Source organism: Cucumis melo, chromosome 12 (assembly GCF_025177605.1).
Source record: "Cucumis melo cultivar AY chromosome 12, USDA_Cmelo_AY_1.0, whole genome shotgun sequence".
Taxonomy (NCBI): domain Eukaryota; kingdom Viridiplantae; phylum Streptophyta; class Magnoliopsida; order Cucurbitales; family Cucurbitaceae; genus Cucumis; species Cucumis melo.
Genome location: NC_066868.1, coordinates 28,016,559 through 28,038,920, shown reverse-complemented (window position 1 = coordinate 28,038,920; position 22,362 = coordinate 28,016,559). Strand labels below are relative to the sequence as shown.

The window sequence follows — 22,362 nt, the reverse complement described above, 5'->3', positions numbered from 1 at the left end:
CTTCAGCTTTGACTGGGAAGGTTGGGTGTAAATCTGTAGACTAATTATCAAAGTAACTCCACACAGACAAGAATGACTAAGGCATTCACAATCTCAACTTCACCTTCAACTCAATATCCAAAAAAAGATTAACTTTATCAATGGTAGAGGAGAAGAATCTGGTGGTTCATGGAATGTGGGATACCCCTCCTTTTGTAGAAAGAAGAGAAGATCTCAATTACCCAATTGCATTCTCATGGTTGACCAGATTGAGTCAACATTCAATTACAAAGGAGATAGATCCTTCCAAAGAAAGGATTATGGGTCATCTCATGGCGCAATCTAACTCTCATATTTTCAAATCTCATAGTTGAATTCAGAAGAAAAATGAGAACTTTACATTTTAATTTCATTGATTAAGGATGTTTATCATCTACTAGATGAAAAGCACATGTAATGCAGGTGGCTTACTATTTTTTTGACATAATTTTATTTGGAAGAGAGAGATTGGTGTTGGAATCAAAGTCATAATTTAACTCTTCCATCAAAATTAGACTTTTTAGTTAAGATGTGAACAAAATCTCCAGTTCTCACGACTTTTTTGCCACGATTGCAATGGATGGTGACCCTTCCTTGACTTGGGAGGAGCTGCCTTGTGGAATACGAAAGGAGGAGAGGAGACCCCATTTAAAGTTTCTGAGTATTCTTAAAACCACCTTCATCACACAACATTAACACCTTATTTATGACTGTTAAACGGATCACAAAACCTTAGAGAAGATTAAGATATGACAGAGGAAAACAAAGTGGTGCTTTATGGATTGTGGGCTAGTCCTTTTGTAAAGAGGGTCGAACTCGCCCTTAAAATCAAAGGTATCCCTTTTGAATATGTAGAAGAAGATTTTCTAAACAAAAGCCCAGAGCTTCTCAAATTCAATCCTGTTTATAAGAAAGTTCCTGTACTCGTCCACAATGGAAGATCCATTTGCGAATCAGCTATAATTTTTGAGTACATAGAGGAAGTTTGGAACGACAATGGCCCTTCTCTTCTACCTCAAGATCCCTACAAACGATCCCAGGTTCGATTCTGGGCTGATTTCGTTCAGAATCAGGTACATATATTTTATACAATAATTGGTGTTCTTGACTTGTATTGTTCTTCCGGCCAATACACCCTTTTAGGCGAATAACTTTGTTGTGTGTTTTGTGCTGGTGCAGTTGTTTGATGGTCTACTTTTAGCAATGAAGACAGAAGGGGAAGCACAAGAGAAAGCCATAAAAGAAGTGAAAGAGAAGCTGAAAGTTGTTGAAGAACAGGGGTTGAAGAGTTTGTTGGGAGAGGGAAGTCCATTTGTGAATGGAGATGAACTTGGATATTTAGACATAGGGATGTTGACAATTCTTGGAAGGTACAAGATTTATGAAGAGTTTTTTGGTATGAAAATTATGGAAGAAGAGGAGATCCCAATTGTATTCTCGTGGTTGAATAGATTGATAGAGCACCCTATTGCAAAGGAGGGAGCTCCTCCCAAGGAAAAGGTTTTGGGGCTTCTTCACATCACTAGGCAAAGATTTCTACAATCCCCTGTTGCTACTTAATGCTACAACTCTATCTGTCCCTTCACATCAAAATCTACATTCTGTCTCTAATGTTGTATGTGTATTTCACTCTATAGTCTTCAACAATAATATCTAATATGTTTTGATAATTTTGTTGTTTTTTTTTTCTTGAATCAGCTTTTTGTAAACTTTCTATAAAACTCATATGACATCCTACTTGATTATAATTTAAAATACAGTGACAATGAATATGAATATATAAAAATGATAGACAAGACAAGGAGTAGTAGTAGTACTCCATAGTCAGACTAAAATGCTGCTTGTTGAATGAGTCTATATCCAACTTTGTAGACTAATTTTCAAAGCACATCCACATCAATCAAGCCTTTGGAAATTTAGGATGAAAGGCCCCACAAACAAGACTAATAACTAAGGCCATTCGCAATCACAAATTCACAGTTATAACTTCAACTCAAGAGCCAAAAAAGGATAAAACATTATCAATGGCAGAGGAAGATGAAGCTGCAGTGGTGCTTCATGGAATTTGGGCTAGCCCTTTTGTGAAAAGGGTCTAACTTGCCCTCAAAATCAAACTCATTATTTTTTGTATACGTAGAAGAAAATCTCCAAAACTAAACTCCATAGCTTCTCAAATTCAATCCCATTTACAAGAAAGTTTATGTACTAATCTACGATGGAAAATCCATATGTGAATCACTTGTAATTCTTGAATACATCGACTAAGTTTAGAAAAGTAATGAGCCTCCCCTTTTGTCACAAGATCATATTCGTTTTGGACTTACTTCATCCATAAACAGGTACACAGCACTACTAGTGAAATAAGCTGTTTATAAAATTTTGACTTCTCAAAGTAAATTCAGATTATTATATAAGATTCACGGCAAATGCACCATTCAAATTCTCTTCGCTCACCATTACAACCAATTAAAATAAAGACTGTCTTCTCAAACGAGCAATGGACTCAACCAACCTAACTTTCTTAGTCAAACAATCAAAAATACAATTATATTGGAACTTCTACGACAAAATGAGGTAAATTCAATTTAAGTGGCATACATGATACAACCTTATGTTAATAATTATATGTTTATATTGGTATGCTATGACCAAATGGGCAATATCTATCTATGTCCATACCATTATGGCGTTCGGTATCGCCTTTCTGAAAGAGTTGATCCATCAATTATTAATTGTTGTGTTCAATCAAAATAAATGAATAACCTTAAAACCCCAAAAAGTGGAACGAAGAAAGGAGAAAACTTGCTCACCGGAGGAATCAATTCCCAGCTTGGAATGATGTTGGCAAGAACTGAGAATGAATAGCAGAGAATTTCACTGTCTTGCGTTATTTAGCAAATGCAAATCTCTTAGAACTGTTAAGCAAATCCAGGCTTTTACATTCAAAACAGGCTTAAATTCCGATCCACTAGTCTCCGGAAAGCTTCTTCTACATTGTGCAGTCACACTTCCTGATTCTCTGCACTATGCTCGACGCATTTTCCTCGACATTCGAAACCCAGATGTGTTTATGTACAACACTCTCATCCGTGGCCTTTCCGATTCCGACACTCCCTCCAATGCCCTTCAACTGTTTGTTGAAATGCGTCGCAAATCCATGGCTTTACCCGATAGTTTCTCTTTTGCTTTTCTACTCAAAGCCGCCGCTAATTGCAGGGCTCTGACCAATGGGTTGCAGTTGCATTGCCAAGCTGTTGGTTATGGCCTGGATTCCCATCTTTTTGTTGGGACAACGCTGATTAGCATGTATGCTGAATGTGCAAGTTTGACCTTTGCACGCAAGGTGTTCGATGAAATGATTGAACCGAATATTGTTGCTTGGAACGCCATTGTTGCTGCGTGTTTTAGGTGCGAGGACGTTAAGGATGCAGAGCAAGTGTTTCGTTGTATGCCCATTAGAAACTTGACCTCGTGGAACATCTTGCTTGCAGGGTACGCAAAAGCAGGTGAGCTTCAGTTAGCTAGGGAGGTGTTTATGAAAATGCCTTTGAAAGATGATGTTTCGTGGAGTAGTATGATTGTTGGGTTCGCTCATAATGGCAACTTTAACGATGCTTTCGCATTTTTCAGGGAGTTAAGGCGAGAAGGGATGAGACCAAATGAGGTAAGTCTCACAGGTGCGCTTTCTGCATGTGCACAAGCTGGGGCATTCGAGTTTGGAAGAATCCTACATGCGTTTGTTGAAAAATCTGGCTTTCTGCAGATTATTTCAGTGAATAATGCACTGATTGATACCTATTCTAAATGTGGGAATTTGGATATGGCTCGGTTGGTCTTTGACAATATGCTTGGAAGGAACGCCGTCTCTTGGACAGCCATGATTGCGGGGATGGCAATGCATGGCTACGGGGAAGAAGCAATCAGATTATTTAATGAGATGGAAGAGTCTAATATTAAGCCCGACAGTATTGCCTTCATATCCATCTTGTATGCTTGTAGCCATGCTGGATTAGTTGATTTGGGATGTTCTTATTTTTCTAGGATGGTAAATACTTACGGTATTGAACCCGTAATTGAACATTATGGTTGCATGGTTGATCTTTATGGTCGAGCTGGTAAGCTGCAGCAAGCTTATGACTTTGTGTGTCAAATGCCAATTTCACCGAATGATATTGTCTGGAGGACTCTTCTTGGAGCTTGTAGCATTCATGGTAACTTAGATCTGGCAGGGCAAGTAAAGAGACAACTCTCTGAACTTGACCCTGAAAATTCTGGAGATCATGTACTTTTGTCAAACATTTATGCCGTTGCAGGGAAATGGAAGGATGTTGCCGCTTTAAGAAGATCAATGACTCATCAAAGACTCAAGAAAACTCCAGGTTGGAGCATGATTGAAGTCAACAGAATTATGTATAGTTTTGTTGCAGGAGAAAAGCAAAATGACATAGCAGTAGAAGCTCATCAAAAGCTAAGGGAGATAATGTCGAGACTAAGGATAGAAGGAGGTTATGTTCCAGAAGTTGGAAGTGTTTTGCATGATATAGAAGTAGAAGAAAAGGAAGACTCTGTTTCACAACACAGTGAGAAACTAGCAGTAGCTTTCGGGATGGCGAAGCTGCCAAGAGGAAGAGTCATAAGAGTGGTTAAGAATTTAAGAATTTGCAGGGACTGTCACACTGTAATGAAGCTGATTTCTAAGGTCTATGAAGTAGAAATTGTGGTGAGAGATAGAAGTCGTTTCCACTCTTTCACACATGGTTCTTGTTCGTGCAGAGATTACTGGTAATTAGTCAAGAGAACTACACTTCAAATTAGTATCCTATATCAAAAGGGGAAGCCTGCTTGATCAGTGGAAGCACAATAGATCACTGTCCCTTAAGAAAGTTGGCAAGACCAAAGAATATTGTCAAGTAATATATTGTTTTATGGAATGTTACAATCAAGGGAGGTACTGATGTTTGAGCACTTAAGCACATTCATGTTGCCTTCGTTGTGATTTACAACTATGATTACTAAATTAAAAGTCTCACCTTTAATTTTGCAAGGATCGGTGATCTTTAGTTTATCATATTGTGAGGCTTAGGGATGTTGATCATTGAAATGGGATGGCAATGAAATAAGATTTTAGCTACTTACAACTTCCAAGCAAATAACTACCATTTTGTTGGAAGGAAAACAAATTTCATGAAGACAGGGAAAGAGCTCCCAATCATTAAAGAGAATTGTATATATATGTATTCTCAATTAGAAAATAAATAAGAGTGATTATAGTAAAGGTAGTTTACATTTACACCAAACAAAGAAACACCTTTCTAAATTTCGTCATTACGCTCACGTCAAAGATATGAATGAAAAAAAAAACTGGATAGATTTTAAAGTTAAAAGAGTATTTTTACCACTATGAAAAGGTTAAACTTAACAAACAAGATCAAGTATATCAAATATAGGTGAAGTAATATCAAATAGCAACCAAAAGATTCAAACGGTATAAAATGTCAAGTTACCCAAATGTTTTTTTTGAAGATGTTTAGTCGCGTGCCTAATATTTTTCTATGGAATAAAACAAGTTATAATCTTGCTCTTACCAACATACATTTCAAATCGAATACAATGCAAGAATGAGTTTAGACAAATTTAATAGGTTTTTGTCTAAATATATCTTCAATTTGTGAGTAAAATAACACTATTTAATTGGATGGTTGAGGCATTTTTAACCATGTTGGAGTTGATATTTTGAAACAGGTGGTCGAAGATGCCGTCGTTGCCTTTATTGACGTTGGCGCTTCCCAGGGTTGCTGATATTTCTCTACGCTCAACCAAACCAAAAAACCCCATTTCCAGCTGCTTGTTTGCATATCTCTTGACCTCTTTAACCATCTACAATGGCGTTCTCTGCGAAATTACACCCTATCTCACCACCCTCTCTCGGTTTTTCCTGCAAATCCCGCCGACCCTTTTCTCCTCATTACGCTTATTTTCTAAAGCCCCTTACAATTAGAGCTTCGACCACTCTAGATTACTCCCAACCCTCATCAGTGGCGACATCATCGACCCCATTAAAGGTACTCTACACTCGGCTGACCATGTATTCCAATATTGGATTGGTTTTTATGTTTGAAATTCATATGGATGTTTTGACATGCTGTCCTTTTTTCCTTAATGATGAACCCCGTGTCATTGGATCTGTTAAAATGGGTGTCGAATCATTCAGTTGCTTGGTATTTGGTGTTCAATTCTATAAGACCCTGTTGTTTATGGGATTTGATTTGCTTGTTTCCATTTCCTCTTCTTACAAACAGTTTGAAAGTACGAATTTTTGTATGTTGGTCCTGTGATCTTAATCTTATACACTACTTACTTCATTCTAGCTCAGGCTAGTAATTGGCAGTGGAAATTCAAAGACAATCTTATAAACATCTATTATGAGGAATATGAAGGCCAGAGTTCTGATTCACCTAAAGATATTCTCATGATACCGACGATTTCTGATGTTAGTACTGTGGAGGAATGGAGAATAGTGGCGAGAGAGCTTGTACAAAAGGATAGTAAAGTCAATTGGCGTGCTACTATTGTTGATTGGCCTGGTTTGGGTTTCTCTGATAGGCCAAAGATGGATTACAATGCTGACGTGATGGAGAAGTTCTTAGTGGACTTGATCAATGCTCCTGATGGTCCATTGAGCAGCTCAAGTTAGTATTCCAGTCACATTTATATTGATGAACTCCTATGATTATTAAATGGGATGGCTTTTTTCACTTAAACCTTTTTATTACGTCAGATGAGGAGTGAGATTTGAACTTCCTACCTTGAGAAAAGGAATTTTGATACCTTAACCATTCAGCTGTGCTCATGTTGGTGATGTTTTCTTTTCTCACATATTGTTAAGATAATGCTTATGTTTCTTTATTCTTTTGGTTAGTTTTGTAGAAGTGTAGGCTATATAGTAATTCTAATCAATGGTAGTAGAACCCAATTCACTGCTGTAAATTAATACTTGATTGCACAGGGTGTAATTTATGGTAACTTTGTGCTCTTGTAAAATTTTATACTCATATTCGGCGAACTTTCTAATGTACTTGTTCCAAATTGTTAGGAAATTCACAGGCTTTATTGTTGGCTAACTAGGTGAGAGACATTCAAAAAGATATTAAAAGGCTAAAATACACTTGCAACTCATTTGAATGACCATTGGCCAATGTTGTGTTAGAACGCTAAGCTGTTCTAGCTGTGGTGGGCACAGAATTATTTGGTGTCCATGCTATAAAAATCTTACTCTTAACCCTTGCCCCATTCATCTCAAGAATGTAGAACAAGATTTCCATCATCCTATATGCATGCAGTGCAACTGTCCGCTTCTACTTTAGTTATTGGTTTTGTTCGGATTTCTGTTTGTTTTTTTTTTCAACATCTTTCTGGTTCCATATTTTGTTGATCTTCTAGCTTCTCACCTTCTCATCAGTTCTAGTGGTAATTACACACCACCTATAAACTGCCTGTGCCTGGCCTCTTATATCCTATATACATCCTCTTGAAATAGTTCTTCTTCCTGTTGCTTGAATGATGATTGCAAAACGATTATGTTCCTTCCATTCTTTGGCTTTCCAATTTTTTGACTTCAACACTAAATTCAATTACAATTTACAACTATATTCATTATTTACATTATTGCTAATACTCTTTCTATGATCAAAGCAGAAGATGATTTGGTGGTATTTGGAGGTGGTCATGCGGCTGCACTAACAATTCGTGCAACAAATAGGGGTTTGGTGAAGCCAAGGGGCATTGCTGCTGTTGCACCTACTTGGGCTGGACCACTTCCTATTGTATTTGGTCGAGATTCCACCATGGAGTCAAGGTACTGGACCTATTACTTCCTCCATTAATTAAATGTAAGGTTCTGCATTTCGAACACTCCCTAGAACTGGGAACTGAGGTGGCTACATGATTAATTTTGTGAAATGTTTGCGTTGTTGAAGCTATCTTTGTCCTTACCCTAAGGCTGGCCTATGTATAAAGGGGATTAGTGTGACAGTTGAATCCATCCTACTTATAAAGAGGCCTTCATATGAACTATAAGGAGTGTTTGTGCTAAGGGAAACTCAGCCTTATATAGAAATCACTCTAAGTCCTGAATAACTTATGACAGTTGAACCCATCCTACCTTCCAGACCCAGTTGATCAAAACTGTATCCAGAGATGAAGAAAGAAAGCAAACAACATGCTCTCACAAAGCAAGAAAAGTAACTGTCATTCACCCATTTACGAGATTAACAGCCATTGTTTGAAACTTTGAGGAGTTGTTTGGAGCATTGAGTTGATTATTATAGTCTAGTTTGTGTGTTATAATAATTTGTGTTTGTGTTTAATTGTAAACTTTAATTATTATAATTTGAGGGCCAATCGTTGAAAGGGCTATAGGCTAACGGTGCACCCCATCTAAAGCAAATTGGGGATCAAACACCGCCTAAATGTTTCGATTCATAGTAGCTATAACAGTTTCTGCTGCCAGGATATGCAGAACAAGATCCCTTGAAGCTGACCTTGGTTGGCCTCTTCCCTCCACCACCTTGGGATCCGTTCTTGTTGCGGTATCTCGTATGCCTTCCCTATTTCCATGCTTAAAAGCAAAGCACCACCGCCACCAGAACCCTCTCAGCCACTACTACCACCATATTAAATCAACATTTTCCACCATCACCATGTCTTCCTCTTCTATAGTTCTACGATCTTCCTCCTCAATAATGAAACTCTAAAACCCCTCTGAAGAAAGGATTCTTATTTTATTTTTTCCTTTTACTTGCTACTTTTGATTCCTTGTGATTTAATCAATATCTTTAAACTTTTTTCCATATGGTAAAGTTTCTTTTCTAAAAATGAAATTATATGAAACACCATTTATATGGTTGGGAAGTTGATCTAAATGTGTCACTTCTTGATCACCAGGTATGGATTTCTGAGAGGCACATTAAGAGCACCTGCTGTTGGTTGGATGATGTATAATATACTCGTCAGCAATGAAAATGCAATTGAATCACAGTATAAATCTCATGTCTATGCCAACCCTGAAAATGTTACTCAAGAAATTATTGAAAGCAGATATGCACTGACTAAAAGAGATGGCGCTCGTTATGTGCCTGCTGCTTTCTTGACTGGTCTTCTCGATCCCGTTAAATCCCGAGAAGAATTCGTGGAACTGTTTGCAGGTTTGGATGGAAAGATACCAATTTTGGTTGTATCAACAGAAAAATCTCCAAAGAGGTCAAAGGCAGAAATGGAAGCTCTACGAGGAGCCAAAGGGGTAAGCAAGTTTGTGGAGTTGCCAGGAGCCCTTCTGCCACAAGAAGAGTATCCATCAGTAGTTGCCGAGGAGCTCCATCAGTTCTTGAAGGAGAATTTTGAAGCTGCTGATTGAAATATATTTGTACCTTAAAGTTGTTGAAAGATGTGGGTATAGCTAAAGGATCTTAAGACTTTAAGAATGGGCAAATTTTTGTGAATTGGCCTTAAAATAAGTAATACCATACAAAGACATTCTGTGCCGTTGCTTGTGTTATCTAAACTTACATCATTCTTTCTTGAGATTTTCAGCTATGTCAAGTGATTTTACACCAAACGAATGCTTGTAAAGAAAAGAAGAGAGTTAACAATCTAAGCAAAACGAATGCTTGTAAAGAAAACGAGAGAGATAACAAAGTAAACAGAGTCGCACTACTTGCACCCACCCGTATATCCTATGCAATTTCTTTTGTTACATGGTAAAAAACTAAAAGTAAATATTTATAACATGACTAAAAGTAAATATCATCGTAAAATGAGTTGTACAAGTATTTACCACCTAAATATTTTTCTATTATATAAAAGTATATCTAAGAACTACTAAGAAATATATACCTTAAAAGAAGTAGAACAACCATGTAGATTTGACAAGATATCAAACTATATATATCAAATCAATCTTTCTTCAAAGAGTTAATTCCTATTTATTTCCTCAATTATGACTGTAATTTGATGTTGATTGTTGATAATATAGCCAATGTTTATCAATCATTTGGGAGGTTGTAAACCATATAATTTTCTTTTAATGGAAATTTTAAACATTATGATAAATATAAATTAATGTAATAACTAAATAACATTGTTCACAATTCCACCGACACATAGAATTAGAATCATCACTCATAAAAATAAAACCTTCCATTTTAAATATATGGTTTAATTTCTTTTAGCCACATAGATCTTCTCAGAGGTTTTTATACATTCTCCCAATAATCATACTTTAAACAAAGTTATAATTAAATTTCTTATTGATTTGTGGTCACTTAATTTAAATACAAACGAACTTAATTTCTATTAAGTTATACTAAAATTTAAAATTTACAATGTTGAACGTCTTATCTCTTTTATTTTAGTTGAAAATTTTGAGTTTAAATAATCATCTTCATATTTAGGTCCCCTAGCCTTTAAAATATTTTAGGCATAGGGGTCTTAACTCTTTTAAATTTCTTTCAATTTTTCACCTAATTTAATCGGCTCATCTTATAACTACAACTCTACATTTTGTAGTTTAATTAATTTTGATATAAAGTAATTGATATGACATTCAATTCAATTCAATTCAAGATTATTACTTAATTAAAAGAAAACATTTTCTTTAAAAAGTTTAATGTCATAAACTAAACATTGGCATAAAATTGGATATTGTTTATTTCGAGTCAAATAATGATAATTATTATATGTTGATGGCATCAAATTTTATAGCAATATCCAAATATATATATAGCAATATGAATTTAAAAATGGGAGTGATTAAATGAAGAAATCTTGAAAAATCTAAATACAAAATGAAGGCATAACCATGTGATCATAAGAAAAAAAAACAACTCACACCTCTTCTAAACTTGAAAACATATTGAATTGGATGTCCAATTAAAAGGCCCTACCAACACCCAAATTCTTCATCCCAACAATATTGAACAACCCATTTAGCTCAAAATAATACCAAAAATAGAGAAATCCATAATTTAAATAAAGTTGTATCAATTAATTAGATGTTCGTTTATAGATAAATAAAGGAGGTATTATTATAAAAGTACTTATTCAATTCATCGTCTTGAATTGTAAATTGTAGTTGTGAAGTTCGTAAACTTTTTAAACCAAACGAGAAGTAGAGTTCACCTCAACATGTCTAAGCTCTTTAGTATCATCCCTTTCAATCTATCACTCTTTGAAGCTTTCAACTTTGGTATCATAAACCCAAACTTCTATCACATCAAGATTTTGACACATCATCCCTAACTTATGGGTTTCGCTCGGGTCCACTTTATATATATTTTTTTAAAATAAAATCTATAGACATTACTTCAAATACTTCTAACCTTCACTACAAGAAATCGGAGATATCATAACGCACAAAAAAAATATAGGAAAAGATAAAGTTGAGAAACAACACAGAGAAAAATATTTTTAAAAATGATTACAAATATAACAAAATATTTCACTACTAATCATGTTAGTGACATATTTTATCGTCGATAAAAGACATATTATGTCGGACGTTTGTACCATTAATACTTCGAATTTAATTGTGGTTTTTTTTTTCTTTTGTTTTGTGGGCTCCAACGTCACCTAACTAGCCCAATCTTTCATCCTTACACATTTTGTCCTCTTTCTATTTATTTTTTTTAATATAACAATTACCTAATCAATTTTCCAAAACAAAATGGAATATATATATTATGTGTTTTCTTTTTCTATGAACTCATGGGGGAGTAGAGACTTTTTCCCTACCCATTTTTATTCCCAATAATTAGAGAAAGAAAAATGAGACGATCGATGGTGAAATTGATGACAATATAATGTAACCTAATACCCTAAACCTTCACTTTCTTATTTTCATTCTTTTTCAAAAACTTTTATTCTCTCCCTAATCACATTATTTCATTTTCAAAAAATAAAATAAAAAAAAACGAAAATGGATCATTCGATAATTATTTGATTTTACGTTAAATTATAATCCCGACAACTCTATTATTTCATTATCATATACATTTTTGAAAAGTCAATTAATCTTTCCTTCAAATAAATAATAACGAATCTACCTCGACAATTATTTAACATATTTTATATAAATAACATGTTTTAATTTACATTTATTCTTGTTTTTTCTTTATTTAACAACGTATAGTATTAAATCGAATCTCTAATCCATAGATTTAAGTTAGATTACAGATGTTAATCTCAATTTTTTACTTTTGAAAGTAAAGTATACATTATTTTATTTTCTTATCACGATGGTTTTAATTATGAAAACAGATTGTAAAATTTTTAAAATAATGAGGAAGAATTAAGATCTAGAAATGTGTATTATATATTATGAACATAGAAGGAGAGACCGAGTCTCTGGTACACCATTTCGAATTAATTCCATCATCTTTAAATGCGAAACTCAAAGCTAGAGTGCTCTCACCCACACACGTGTCCCTTCTGCCAAGTATCACATTACGTGGCATTTCCTAGCTTTACATTCCATGACAAATGGGCACACATCACTTTTTTCTTTTTCTTTTTTTTTTTTATTAATCACGTACCCCTATTTATTAATTTATCCATAATTAAATTCTCATTACACGTGGCCCCTTTTAACTGGCCTCTTCGAACAGCGTGTGCAAAAAACTCAGTTAATAACTTTTAATCACACGTGGCTCCTCACTTGAAAACAACCCATCACTATTCACTCTTCAGTTTATATGATAAGAAATTACTGCTCATTACTCCACGTGGCACACTCTACTGGCATGTAAAATCCCACAACCTCTCCCCTCATTTAAAATCCTAATATATAATACTCTTTTCATATATATACACATACGTATATGATATTCACTCATCTACAATCTAATTTATGATAATTTTTAAAAATTGGGAGTAATAAATATTGATATAATGAAGGGTTTGAGTTGAAATGGAGAGTTGTTTGGATGGAAAAAGAAGGGTGTGCAAAATAGTCAAAGAAAGGATGTGACCATAATAATCAAAATGGAGGGATGATCATCAATTGGTCACATCTAAGTAGTTATAAGAATAATCGCAATCTTTTTTTTTTTTTTTTTGTTGACTTAAATGCAACCACATTCATATTGTAAGAACCCTAATCTGTGCATATGCTTCCTGATTTTATTGCAATATAATAGGGGAGAAGTGGGATTTTCATATGAGAAACCCATTTTATTAAACAAATTTTACTTTTATTCATTCTCTTATTTACATATTAGGAATGTTTTTAAATATATTCAGATCATATAATAAATTACTGAGATGGTAATATATTGGATCCCTATTTTATTCAGCTCCTAGAAATTGGGTCAAATGAATATTTTTGTTTATTGTATCATATTAATTGAATACTGCATTACATTACGTTACATTTATATGCATGTATTTAATTAATTATAACTATTCATAAAATTGGTTTTTTTTAATTGAATAAAAACTATTAAAAAAATGGAGATGTTATGATAAATGAGAATACTATTTCAGCATTTATTGTTTTCGTCTTTTGAGAAATTAAATAGTATTTTCTTAATCCAAAACTATTCATGACTTTAGTTTAAACTATTTCGATTTATAAACTCCTTACACTGTAACATTTTGTTTAATTATTCTACTTAGGGGCGAATGTTTTTCTTATGATTGATGAAATTGGTGTTGAAAAGAAAATAGAGGAAAAATAATTATAAGGTCACATGAAAAACATAAAAATCAAAATTTTGCAATTTTAATTAGATGGATGAATTTAAAACTTTCCCATCATGGGCCTCGTAATTTTTTTTTTCTTTTTGGCTCATTATAAATTAATATCATGTAGCTCATCTCAACAACAAATTTCTCCATTTCTTTTTCATTCATAACCATTACTCTAAAAAGTACTATAAACTAATGTCAAATTAACAAGAAACTACAAATTTATGTTGGTTGGACCAAAATGGTTCATTTTCGGACCAGACTATGGACAAACAAAAAAACCATTTATAAATTTAGTTGATATACATTAATACATATATGATAAATATTGATAGATAACTATTACCGCTTATTACTATATGTTATTGGTGGTCTAGAAATTTATATTATATTTATAAATATTTTTAAATATTTTTTCATTTACGATGAATTTTCTGATTTTGTAATTGAGACTTTAATTTCTTGGTTAAGTGGTGGTAAGAAATGTGAAGGTGACAAAGAATTAATTAGAGAAAGGGACGTAGTAGTAGTAATAGTAATAGTAGAAAACAGTCTTTTTTTTTTTTTTTTTTTGTACGTATCTGTCTTCTAGAAATGACATAAAAATATTAATGTAACATATAAAGAAATTAAGAGTCGATTTCGAAGCTTTTTGGTACCTTCTCTTTTTCTTTGTCGTAGAGTGAGATGTATACATAATTACATTGCCTTGTCACCGCGACACGTGGCTTTTTCATTTTTCAACATGTCCTCATCGACTTTCCCCGTCCAATAAATAATGGAAAATTGTATTAAATAGAGAATAGCTTTTAATAATTATAACACCTATTTTTTAAAATTTCTTAAATATGGTAAATTTTAATCTCTAAAATATTTATATTTTTTATTTTAAAATTTTGATTATTCTTAAACTGCTTCGTACATTTTTTTTTTATTATTATCATTTCCCTCTGATGCTTTGTCTTTTACTTTCTAAACCTTTGTATCATATTCGTATTCATAATCAAAAATTAATTTAATAATAAAGATGTTTGATTTTCTTAAATACTATGTTTCGGTTTGTCTTATGTAGGTTCTCTAAAAAAATACAATAAAAAAACTATAGTTTGTTCAGTTTCCGTTTTCGACATCTTCATCTCATTCTTCCTTTTTTTTAGGAGTTTTTATCTAGGTTTTCGATCACCATTTTTTCGTTAAATCTAAATTCTTTCTTTAAATTTCTTTCAAATGGTTGCTCTGAAATATGACAACATTCTCATATTTTAAAATACATTCTATCTTAAATATTTTATTATTATCAAACTACAGTTCAATAACTTATTTTTTTTCCTCTTTTTAATGTCTTAATCATCTCATGTTTCTTCTCCCACTTTTTAAGACCTCAATCATTATTTTCTCTTTCACTTTGTATCAGTTTTGTGATATATTTATATTATATGTATATGAATGAGGTAACTCAGTGTAACAAACATATAATACGTATCAAAGTATGTCAGTGAAGTATACTAAGTGTATCATCAGACCCTCAAGTGTATCAAGTATATTTTAATCAGTATATTAAGTGTATCATCAGAATCTCAAGTGTATTAAGTACATTTTAATCAATTGAGCGTATCAATAAATATAGAAAATGTACCAACTGTACATAATAATAATAATAATAATTATAATAATAAAAAGTCCCACATCCCCTTTTCATTGTGAGTACATGACAAATAGAAACTATTAGTTGTTTTCGTTCAAATTGTTCAACCCAAAGCCCACGTAGCCACTCAACCTAGGTCTCTCCTTCTACGTCAATTCTTCTAATTACATCACATTGTTGTGTTAATTAAGACAGTTTTAATCTCATATTATTATATTATATTGCATTGCACACACTATTAATTACTTTTTTAATTTACGAGTAGAAGGGATAAACACTTGTTTTTTTTTTTTTTTGGAAAATAATTAACTTATATTTTACATGGTGATTAATTAATTAGTAGGATTATTTGATTGGTTCCTTCTCTATTATTTCTTTTAAGGTAACTAAAATTATTATTAAAAAAGGGTAAGAAAACGAACATATAAATATTAAGAAAAAGAATTAAACATGGAATACTTTATCAAAATAGGTCAACCATAGAAAATCTCAAATTAGGTTTTATTATTATATACGTAGAAAATATGGGTTAGTTTCACATCAAGAACAAGAAATTAAATGGCGGCCGGCAGAAGCTAATTTCCACACCCCAAAAAAATCAAAAAAAGAAGAAGAAGAAGAAAGAAAGAAAAAAGTTGGTCTAAGATAATTTATGGATATTTTCATAAAAGGTAAATTTTCTAAATTTGGAAAAGTTTAGACAACTTCTTCTTCTTCATATTTAGAACTATTTCAAAAGTATCTAATTATCAAATGCTCACGTCAAATTACTAGAGTTATATAATTATCATCATTAATAAAACTAGTCTTATTTTCAAAATTCAAATCCACTGCTAACCCCACAAAATCACTCTCTGAAGAAATTGGAAATTCTATTGAATTATTGTTAGCCAAATATAGAAGTCTTTCCTTTGAAATGGTGAATTTTTTTTTTCACATGCCCATTTCTATTTGAATGATGCATGCAAAATTGCAAATGCATATGATTATCTATTATTTACCAAAAAAAAAAAAGAAAATTAAAATCTAGATAAAAGAAAAGATACCTAATCTATTAAAAAAAATTATAAAAGATACAAAAGTAGTTTGAAATGTACTTCGTACTTAGCTCGTTTTATTTAAAAATAGCTAAATTGTTCCAACTCTACTTTAATTTACTAGATATAATTTAATAATTCTTCTAGGACTATAAACTTTAACTAACTTATTACAAAATTTGATGAACGGCCATGTCATCATTAATAACGATCATTACATTTTAGTCGTAATTTCAACCATTTCAACTTAATTATCTCACTACGTACACTTTGATTTGATTCGTTCTTTTTTATAATCTTTGAACAGAGGTTGTGTGATCTTTGACTTCTATATCTCTGTTCAATTGAAAATTCATCCAAACGATGTTGCAATTTAGACATTATCTTAAACAAACATCCATTAAATGTTTCAAAAAGTAAATTAAATGAGTTTATCTATAATGTTGAATATAGGTAATTATTTGGTCCAGTAATCCACAAAGGGGTTATTAGAGAGGAAAAGGTTTGAATATGACCAATTCAAAACTGATATAAAGTTGCATTTAAATCTCGAAAATCTTATATGTGTATATATAGATTTACAAAAGGGGAAAAGTAAAAAGAAAAAACTGATATGGAGTTTAATTACATGAGAAGAATGGTGTAAGGCAGATCCACGTCTCCATTTCACACAATTTTATGGATGATCAAATCTTATGGACGGTGAAGATTTCAACACGTAAACTAAACAAGTCCAAATCACCATTACTAGCACGTCCCCACGTGTCATAAAAATCAAAAGATAACTTTGAACCAAACAAGCCCTTGTCTACATCATCATTTTTATTTTCCCCCTTCCATTTTTCTTCTCATTTAATGGTCAATTTCTTTCGTATATTTTACCTATAATCATCTTTTTTTGAAATTTCTATATATGATCATTTCACTTAGATGAAAAAATATTGAGTTTACCAAAAATATTCAATTTGTTTCTCAAAACCATGAAAAATGATCCTGTAATTTCAGTATAATTGTAATCATTTTTAACGTACCAAAATATTTTCTTTACTTTATTGTTGTTTCTTCTTTTTTTTTTTTTTTAATTTTTAATTTTATTCTTATGGTAATATAGTAAAATTGATGTCTAGTAAAATTGTGTTTTACCCCTTAAAAAACACTCATTTTGAATAAGAAAAATGAAAATTATTTGTAGGATGTCTCAACAAATTTTCACTCTCGTTAGATATTTAATTAAGGAATAAAAACATCTAAGTTATATAACTCAATCATCTCCTTACGTAAATAACGACAACAATAATAAAATATACGGTAAAATATTCATCATTTTCATGCAATTCACGAGGTAAGTATTTGAAGCACCACCATGTAATGGAGGTCGAATTATACCGTCTAATCATAAAGTATGGATTAGGTTATGAAAGGATTAATCAAATTAAAATTACTTAATTATAACAATCGCAAAAGAAATGAGGGAAAATGAGTAATTAATTAGTGCTTTAAACGAGGAGAGAAGTTAAAAAGGCGTAAAAATTTGAAACATCAATAAACAAATAAACCGCGGCCACTGTTTCTTAAAACGAGGTTTAAAAATTATAAAGATTTCATTTTGAAGTATTCCCAACATTGTAAAGTCCGAAACCACAACAAAGAAAAAAATAACAAACAAACTAAATAAAGCTAGTCAATTCTGACTTGAATTAGAGTTTTTTTTTTTTTTGGTTTCTTGTGTGCCACCACAATACCCACATTCAATGCAATTCCACCTTATAAGTGCAATGTGAAGATAGAAAAGAAAAGTTTTAAAAAAAAAAGAGAGTTGACTTTGTGGTATGAAAGAGTAAATGCTGATGGGTGTAGGTTTGACTCTTTTTAGTGATGATGATGATGATGATACACATACAGCCCATGTAATGATATATCTGATTCAGTCAGCCAAGTTATATATATAAAATCTCTACCATATACAAACAACCCCTCAATTTCCATTTATATTTCAAATCCCTCCCTCCCTCCCTCCCTCCCTCTTTACCCATTTCTCTCTATATTAATTATATATATATATATATATATATAGTTATCAAAGAAGGAAAGGATCACGAACGAAACTATAGCTAGGCAGGCTGCAGAATTGGGAAATGATGGGAAGGCCACCTTGTTGTGATAAAATTGGTGTAAAGAAAGGGCCATGGACTCCTGAAGAAGATATCATCTTAGTTTCTTACATTCAAGAACATGGGCCTGGCAATTGGAGATCAGTTCCAACTAACACTGGTAAATCATAGTTATTATTTCTCATCTCTTATTAATTCTCATTTATTTTTTCTACCTACCCCTTTTCTCTAATTTCTCAAACCCTTCAATTAATTTACCCACCCCCTCCCCCCTTTTTATCTTCTAAATATATATGTTCTTTTTTGTTGTGTTCAACTTTAGGTTTGTTAAGATGTAGCAAGAGCTGTCGATTGAGATGGACTAATTACCTTCGTCCTGGTATCAAGCGTGGCAATTTCACTGATCATGAAGAAAAGATGATAATTCACCTCCAAGCTCTTTTGGGCAACAGGTATTTTTGTCCTCGATACAGAGATTAATTTTAATTTCTAGATTTATGCCCTAATTTTCTTTGCTTTGTTTCTTCTTCGATTTGACTTGATCCGTTCTAACTTAGGGTTGTAATTGAAATGACAGATGGGCAGCTATAGCATCGTATCTTCCACAAAGAACGGATAACGATATAAAGAACTACTGGAACACGCACTTGAAAAAGAAGCTGAGGAAGATGCAGTCTTTAGGAGGAGGAGGAGGGAGTGAGGGAAGTGGTGTGCAATCACAGAGTAATACAACACTTTCAAAAGGGCAGTGGGAAAGAAGGCTTCAAACAGATATTCACACAGCCAAAAAAGCCCTTTGTGAAGCACTTTCCCTTGAAAAGAAGCCTAATTTAGAGGAATATTATTATAACAATAATCTCAAGATCCTTCAAGAATCACCAACAGCACCAACACCACCACCACAGACAACAACTACTACTACTACTTATGCATCAAGTGCTGAAAATATTGCAAGATTGCTAGAGAATTGGATGAAGAAATCACCAACAAAATCATCAGAAATTACAACAACAACACAAGTTTGTATGAGTGAAGAAGGATCACAAATTAGTGCAACCAATAATTACAATAATAACTCACCAGATCATCAAAAGCCCAACAACAACAACAATTTGGAGGGCTTCTTCAATAATTATTCTTCCCACTCAACAACAAACGATCAAGAAGCTGTAGTTCCTCTTACTTTTCTTGAGAAGTGGTTGTTTGATGATGCAGCTTTGGCTCATGTTCATGATGACGATGATCATCAGTTAATTAGTGTGTCATTAGATGAAGCTCAAAGCGAAGGTTTGTTTTAATTAATTTTAGTTTTAATTTTAGCACAAAATCTTGATTAAGGAAATTAAGTAGTGTCATGGTATGTGTGTCTTTGGTTTGTTAGAGAGCTTCTGCTTTTCTTTCGTGTACATGATGACACCACACCAAACCCAACAAAAAACAAAAGTGTAAATTAACATAGTTTATAAAAAGAGAGTATATATATAAAAACATATATATATATATTTCACATACACATATAAAATTATATATGTGCTCTCTCTCTCTCTCTCTATATATATATATATATATATCTATATATATACATGGGAATAAAAATCTTATATTATTTTCTCCATGAACTATGATCGTCTGATAATACATCCTTATCTCTGCCTTATTCTAGGAAATTAATTGCTGTTTAATTAACTTTTAAAGTTTAAGGGGTTTCTAAGTTCAAGTTAATCTCATAGTTATATAGACATTCTTTAACATTAAGAAAAACAAACAAACAAACTATTATTTCTAATATAAAATTAAAGTAGTGAAGAAGTAGATAAGATAATAAATAGAAATTCAATCCCCCTGTCATTTTAGGTCAATAGTTCTGTGAGGTCAAAAATTGTGTAGATGGGTTTCAATTGTCTCATTTTTTAAATGCAATAATCGTTAAAAAAGATTTTTTTAGTTCAACAATAATTGATATTTTATCCATTTAATCATATTTGATTGATGTATAATCCTATTAATGATCATTACTTAATTTCTTATTAACTCGTCCTATATGATAAGTTCTTATTGATTATGATTTAACCAAAAAATGTGTGACTTGTGAGCTCATTTAAATTTTGGCCGACTTGATCTATATATGAACAGATATGACCTATGTGCTCAAACAGATATGACCTATGTGCTCATTTACAACATAGGATTGTGCCCTTTTGATTGATTTGAACTGAAAATTACATTGATATAGTGTTTATAAGACTTAAATTGACGTATATATTGAATGTAAAATTATTGCCGTTGTGTAACGCCTCATGCATAGGATTTGGTACCTAACGATTTTGACATTCTTATTTGTCGTGAACTATTTTAAGAGTAGTGAAGACTCCCACAAACCGACACAAATTATTTTAAGATGTCTGGTCCTCACTCACATGATTCCATGGAGGCTCGCATATATAAGATTGTTTCAAGTTAAATACACTTAATTATATAATCGTATACTTTCAAGATATCTCTCATTTAGATGTGTTATTGATTTGTTCACATGTACTCATTGTTACAAAAAAATTGTCACTTTTGTATACAATTTGAGAGTATAACCTAACTAAATTGTTACAAATCAAATCTTAAGGTCTAAGGTTTTCGTTTCGTACTTATTTGATTTTTAGCTTTTCAAAATTAAGTCTATTTTTCTCTATATATTTTTAGCAAGTTTTTCTTACATCTTTTTTAATTAAAAAGTTGAATTTTTAGTCAAATTCTTGAAAATTACTTGTTTTACTTTCAAAACATGGCTTAGATTTTGAAAACATTGATGACAAATAGGTCACAAAAGCAAAAGAATTTAAAGTCGAAATATGGTGTTTATAAGCTTAATATTTATACGAAATTTTTCAAACCGAGTTGCATATTTTAGGAATAATAATTTTGAGACATTTACTTTCGAAAACTTGAAACTTTCGAAAATTGATGTTTGGCATTGACTAAAATTGGTTTTATAAAAATCTCTACGAGAGAATATAGAATTGATTTTTCGGCTATTAGTCGAAATTAAGGGTACATTAACGAGAATTAACCACATCTTAATATAATTTTTAGTATGTAAGTTGATAAACGTAAGTATAGAAGAGTAGAAAGGTAAAGGCATAATTAATATAAAGCAGTGTATGCAGAAGAGGAAGAATATGTTATGAATATGATCCATTAAATTTAAAGTCTCTTTTTCCAACCTCTGAATCCATATGTTATCATATTCCCTAAAACCACTCTGTGCTGTATATTTGTATGGATCAGGAATTTGTCTTGGAAATCTGAAAGAAAAATGATAACGCCAACAAAGCCTCTTAAATGCCTTTCATTATACCAAACCCAACTTTTTCTTTTCTTTTCTTTTTACTTTTATTAGGTTTGAAAATTTGAATTTTCTTTTCATTTTTGCCCCCAGTTTTCAACCTCAACTGTCTCAAAACTCATTAATTGCAGGTGCAAGAAAACAATCATATCCTTTTGTTTTTCCTCCTTTTTCTCTATCTATGTAGACCTTTTAAATTCTTCAAAAACAAAAAGACAAAGAAATTTATGTGTGGAAGCATGAAATGTGTGTTTTCATGGCTTTTTCACAACAAGGGCAGCACAATGGGATTGGATTTAACCCACAAAACTCTTTCACACACACACACAGCTTCAGTACATATATATCCCTAGAATATTAATTTAACAATATATTATATCGTTCTAACTTTATATGATCGATGTTTAAAGAAAATTATTGGGTCTTAAAAGCGAACTTAATTAGCTAAAAAGAATATTCGTCGACATAGTATTC

The 22,362-nt window shown here is 32.2% G+C and overlaps 4 protein-coding genes across 4 annotated transcripts; all 4 read left to right on the top strand.

Moving 5' to 3' along the window:
• Positions 1-593: 593 nt before the first annotated feature.
• LOC103504196 (glutathione S-transferase U9-like) lies at positions 594-1,688 on the top strand. Its single transcript, XM_051080007.1, has 2 exons — positions 594-1,091; positions 1,198-1,688. The coding sequence occupies exons 1-2, from the start codon at positions 768-770 to the stop codon at positions 1,576-1,578; spliced, it is 705 nt and encodes a 234-aa protein (XP_050935964.1). The 5' UTR covers positions 594-767; the 3' UTR covers positions 1,579-1,688.
• Positions 1,689-2,597: 909 nt separating this feature from the next.
• LOC107990467 (pentatricopeptide repeat-containing protein At1g74630) lies at positions 2,598-5,062 on the top strand. Its single transcript, XM_017043866.2, has one exon. The coding sequence runs from the start codon at positions 2,876-2,878 to the stop codon at positions 4,802-4,804; it is 1,929 nt and encodes a 642-aa protein (XP_016899355.2). The 5' UTR covers positions 2,598-2,875; the 3' UTR covers positions 4,805-5,062.
• A 688-nt stretch (positions 5,063-5,750) lies between these two features.
• Positions 5,751-9,558, top strand: LOC103485575 (uncharacterized). The gene is made up of 4 exons (XM_008443280.3): positions 5,751-6,080; positions 6,392-6,707; positions 7,714-7,873; positions 8,962-9,558. The coding sequence occupies exons 1-4, from the start codon at positions 5,901-5,903 to the stop codon at positions 9,428-9,430; spliced, it is 1,125 nt and encodes a 374-aa protein (XP_008441502.1). The 5' UTR covers positions 5,751-5,900; the 3' UTR covers positions 9,431-9,558.
• An 8,864-nt stretch (positions 9,559-18,422) lies between these two features.
• Positions 18,423-20,073, top strand: LOC103486034 (myb-related protein 306-like). Its single transcript, XM_008443874.3, has 3 exons — positions 18,423-18,711; positions 18,874-19,003; positions 19,129-20,073. The coding sequence occupies exons 1-3, from the start codon at positions 18,576-18,578 to the stop codon at positions 19,847-19,849; spliced, it is 987 nt and encodes a 328-aa protein (XP_008442096.1). The 5' UTR covers positions 18,423-18,575; the 3' UTR covers positions 19,850-20,073.
• The last annotated feature ends 2,289 nt before the right edge of the window (positions 20,074-22,362 follow it).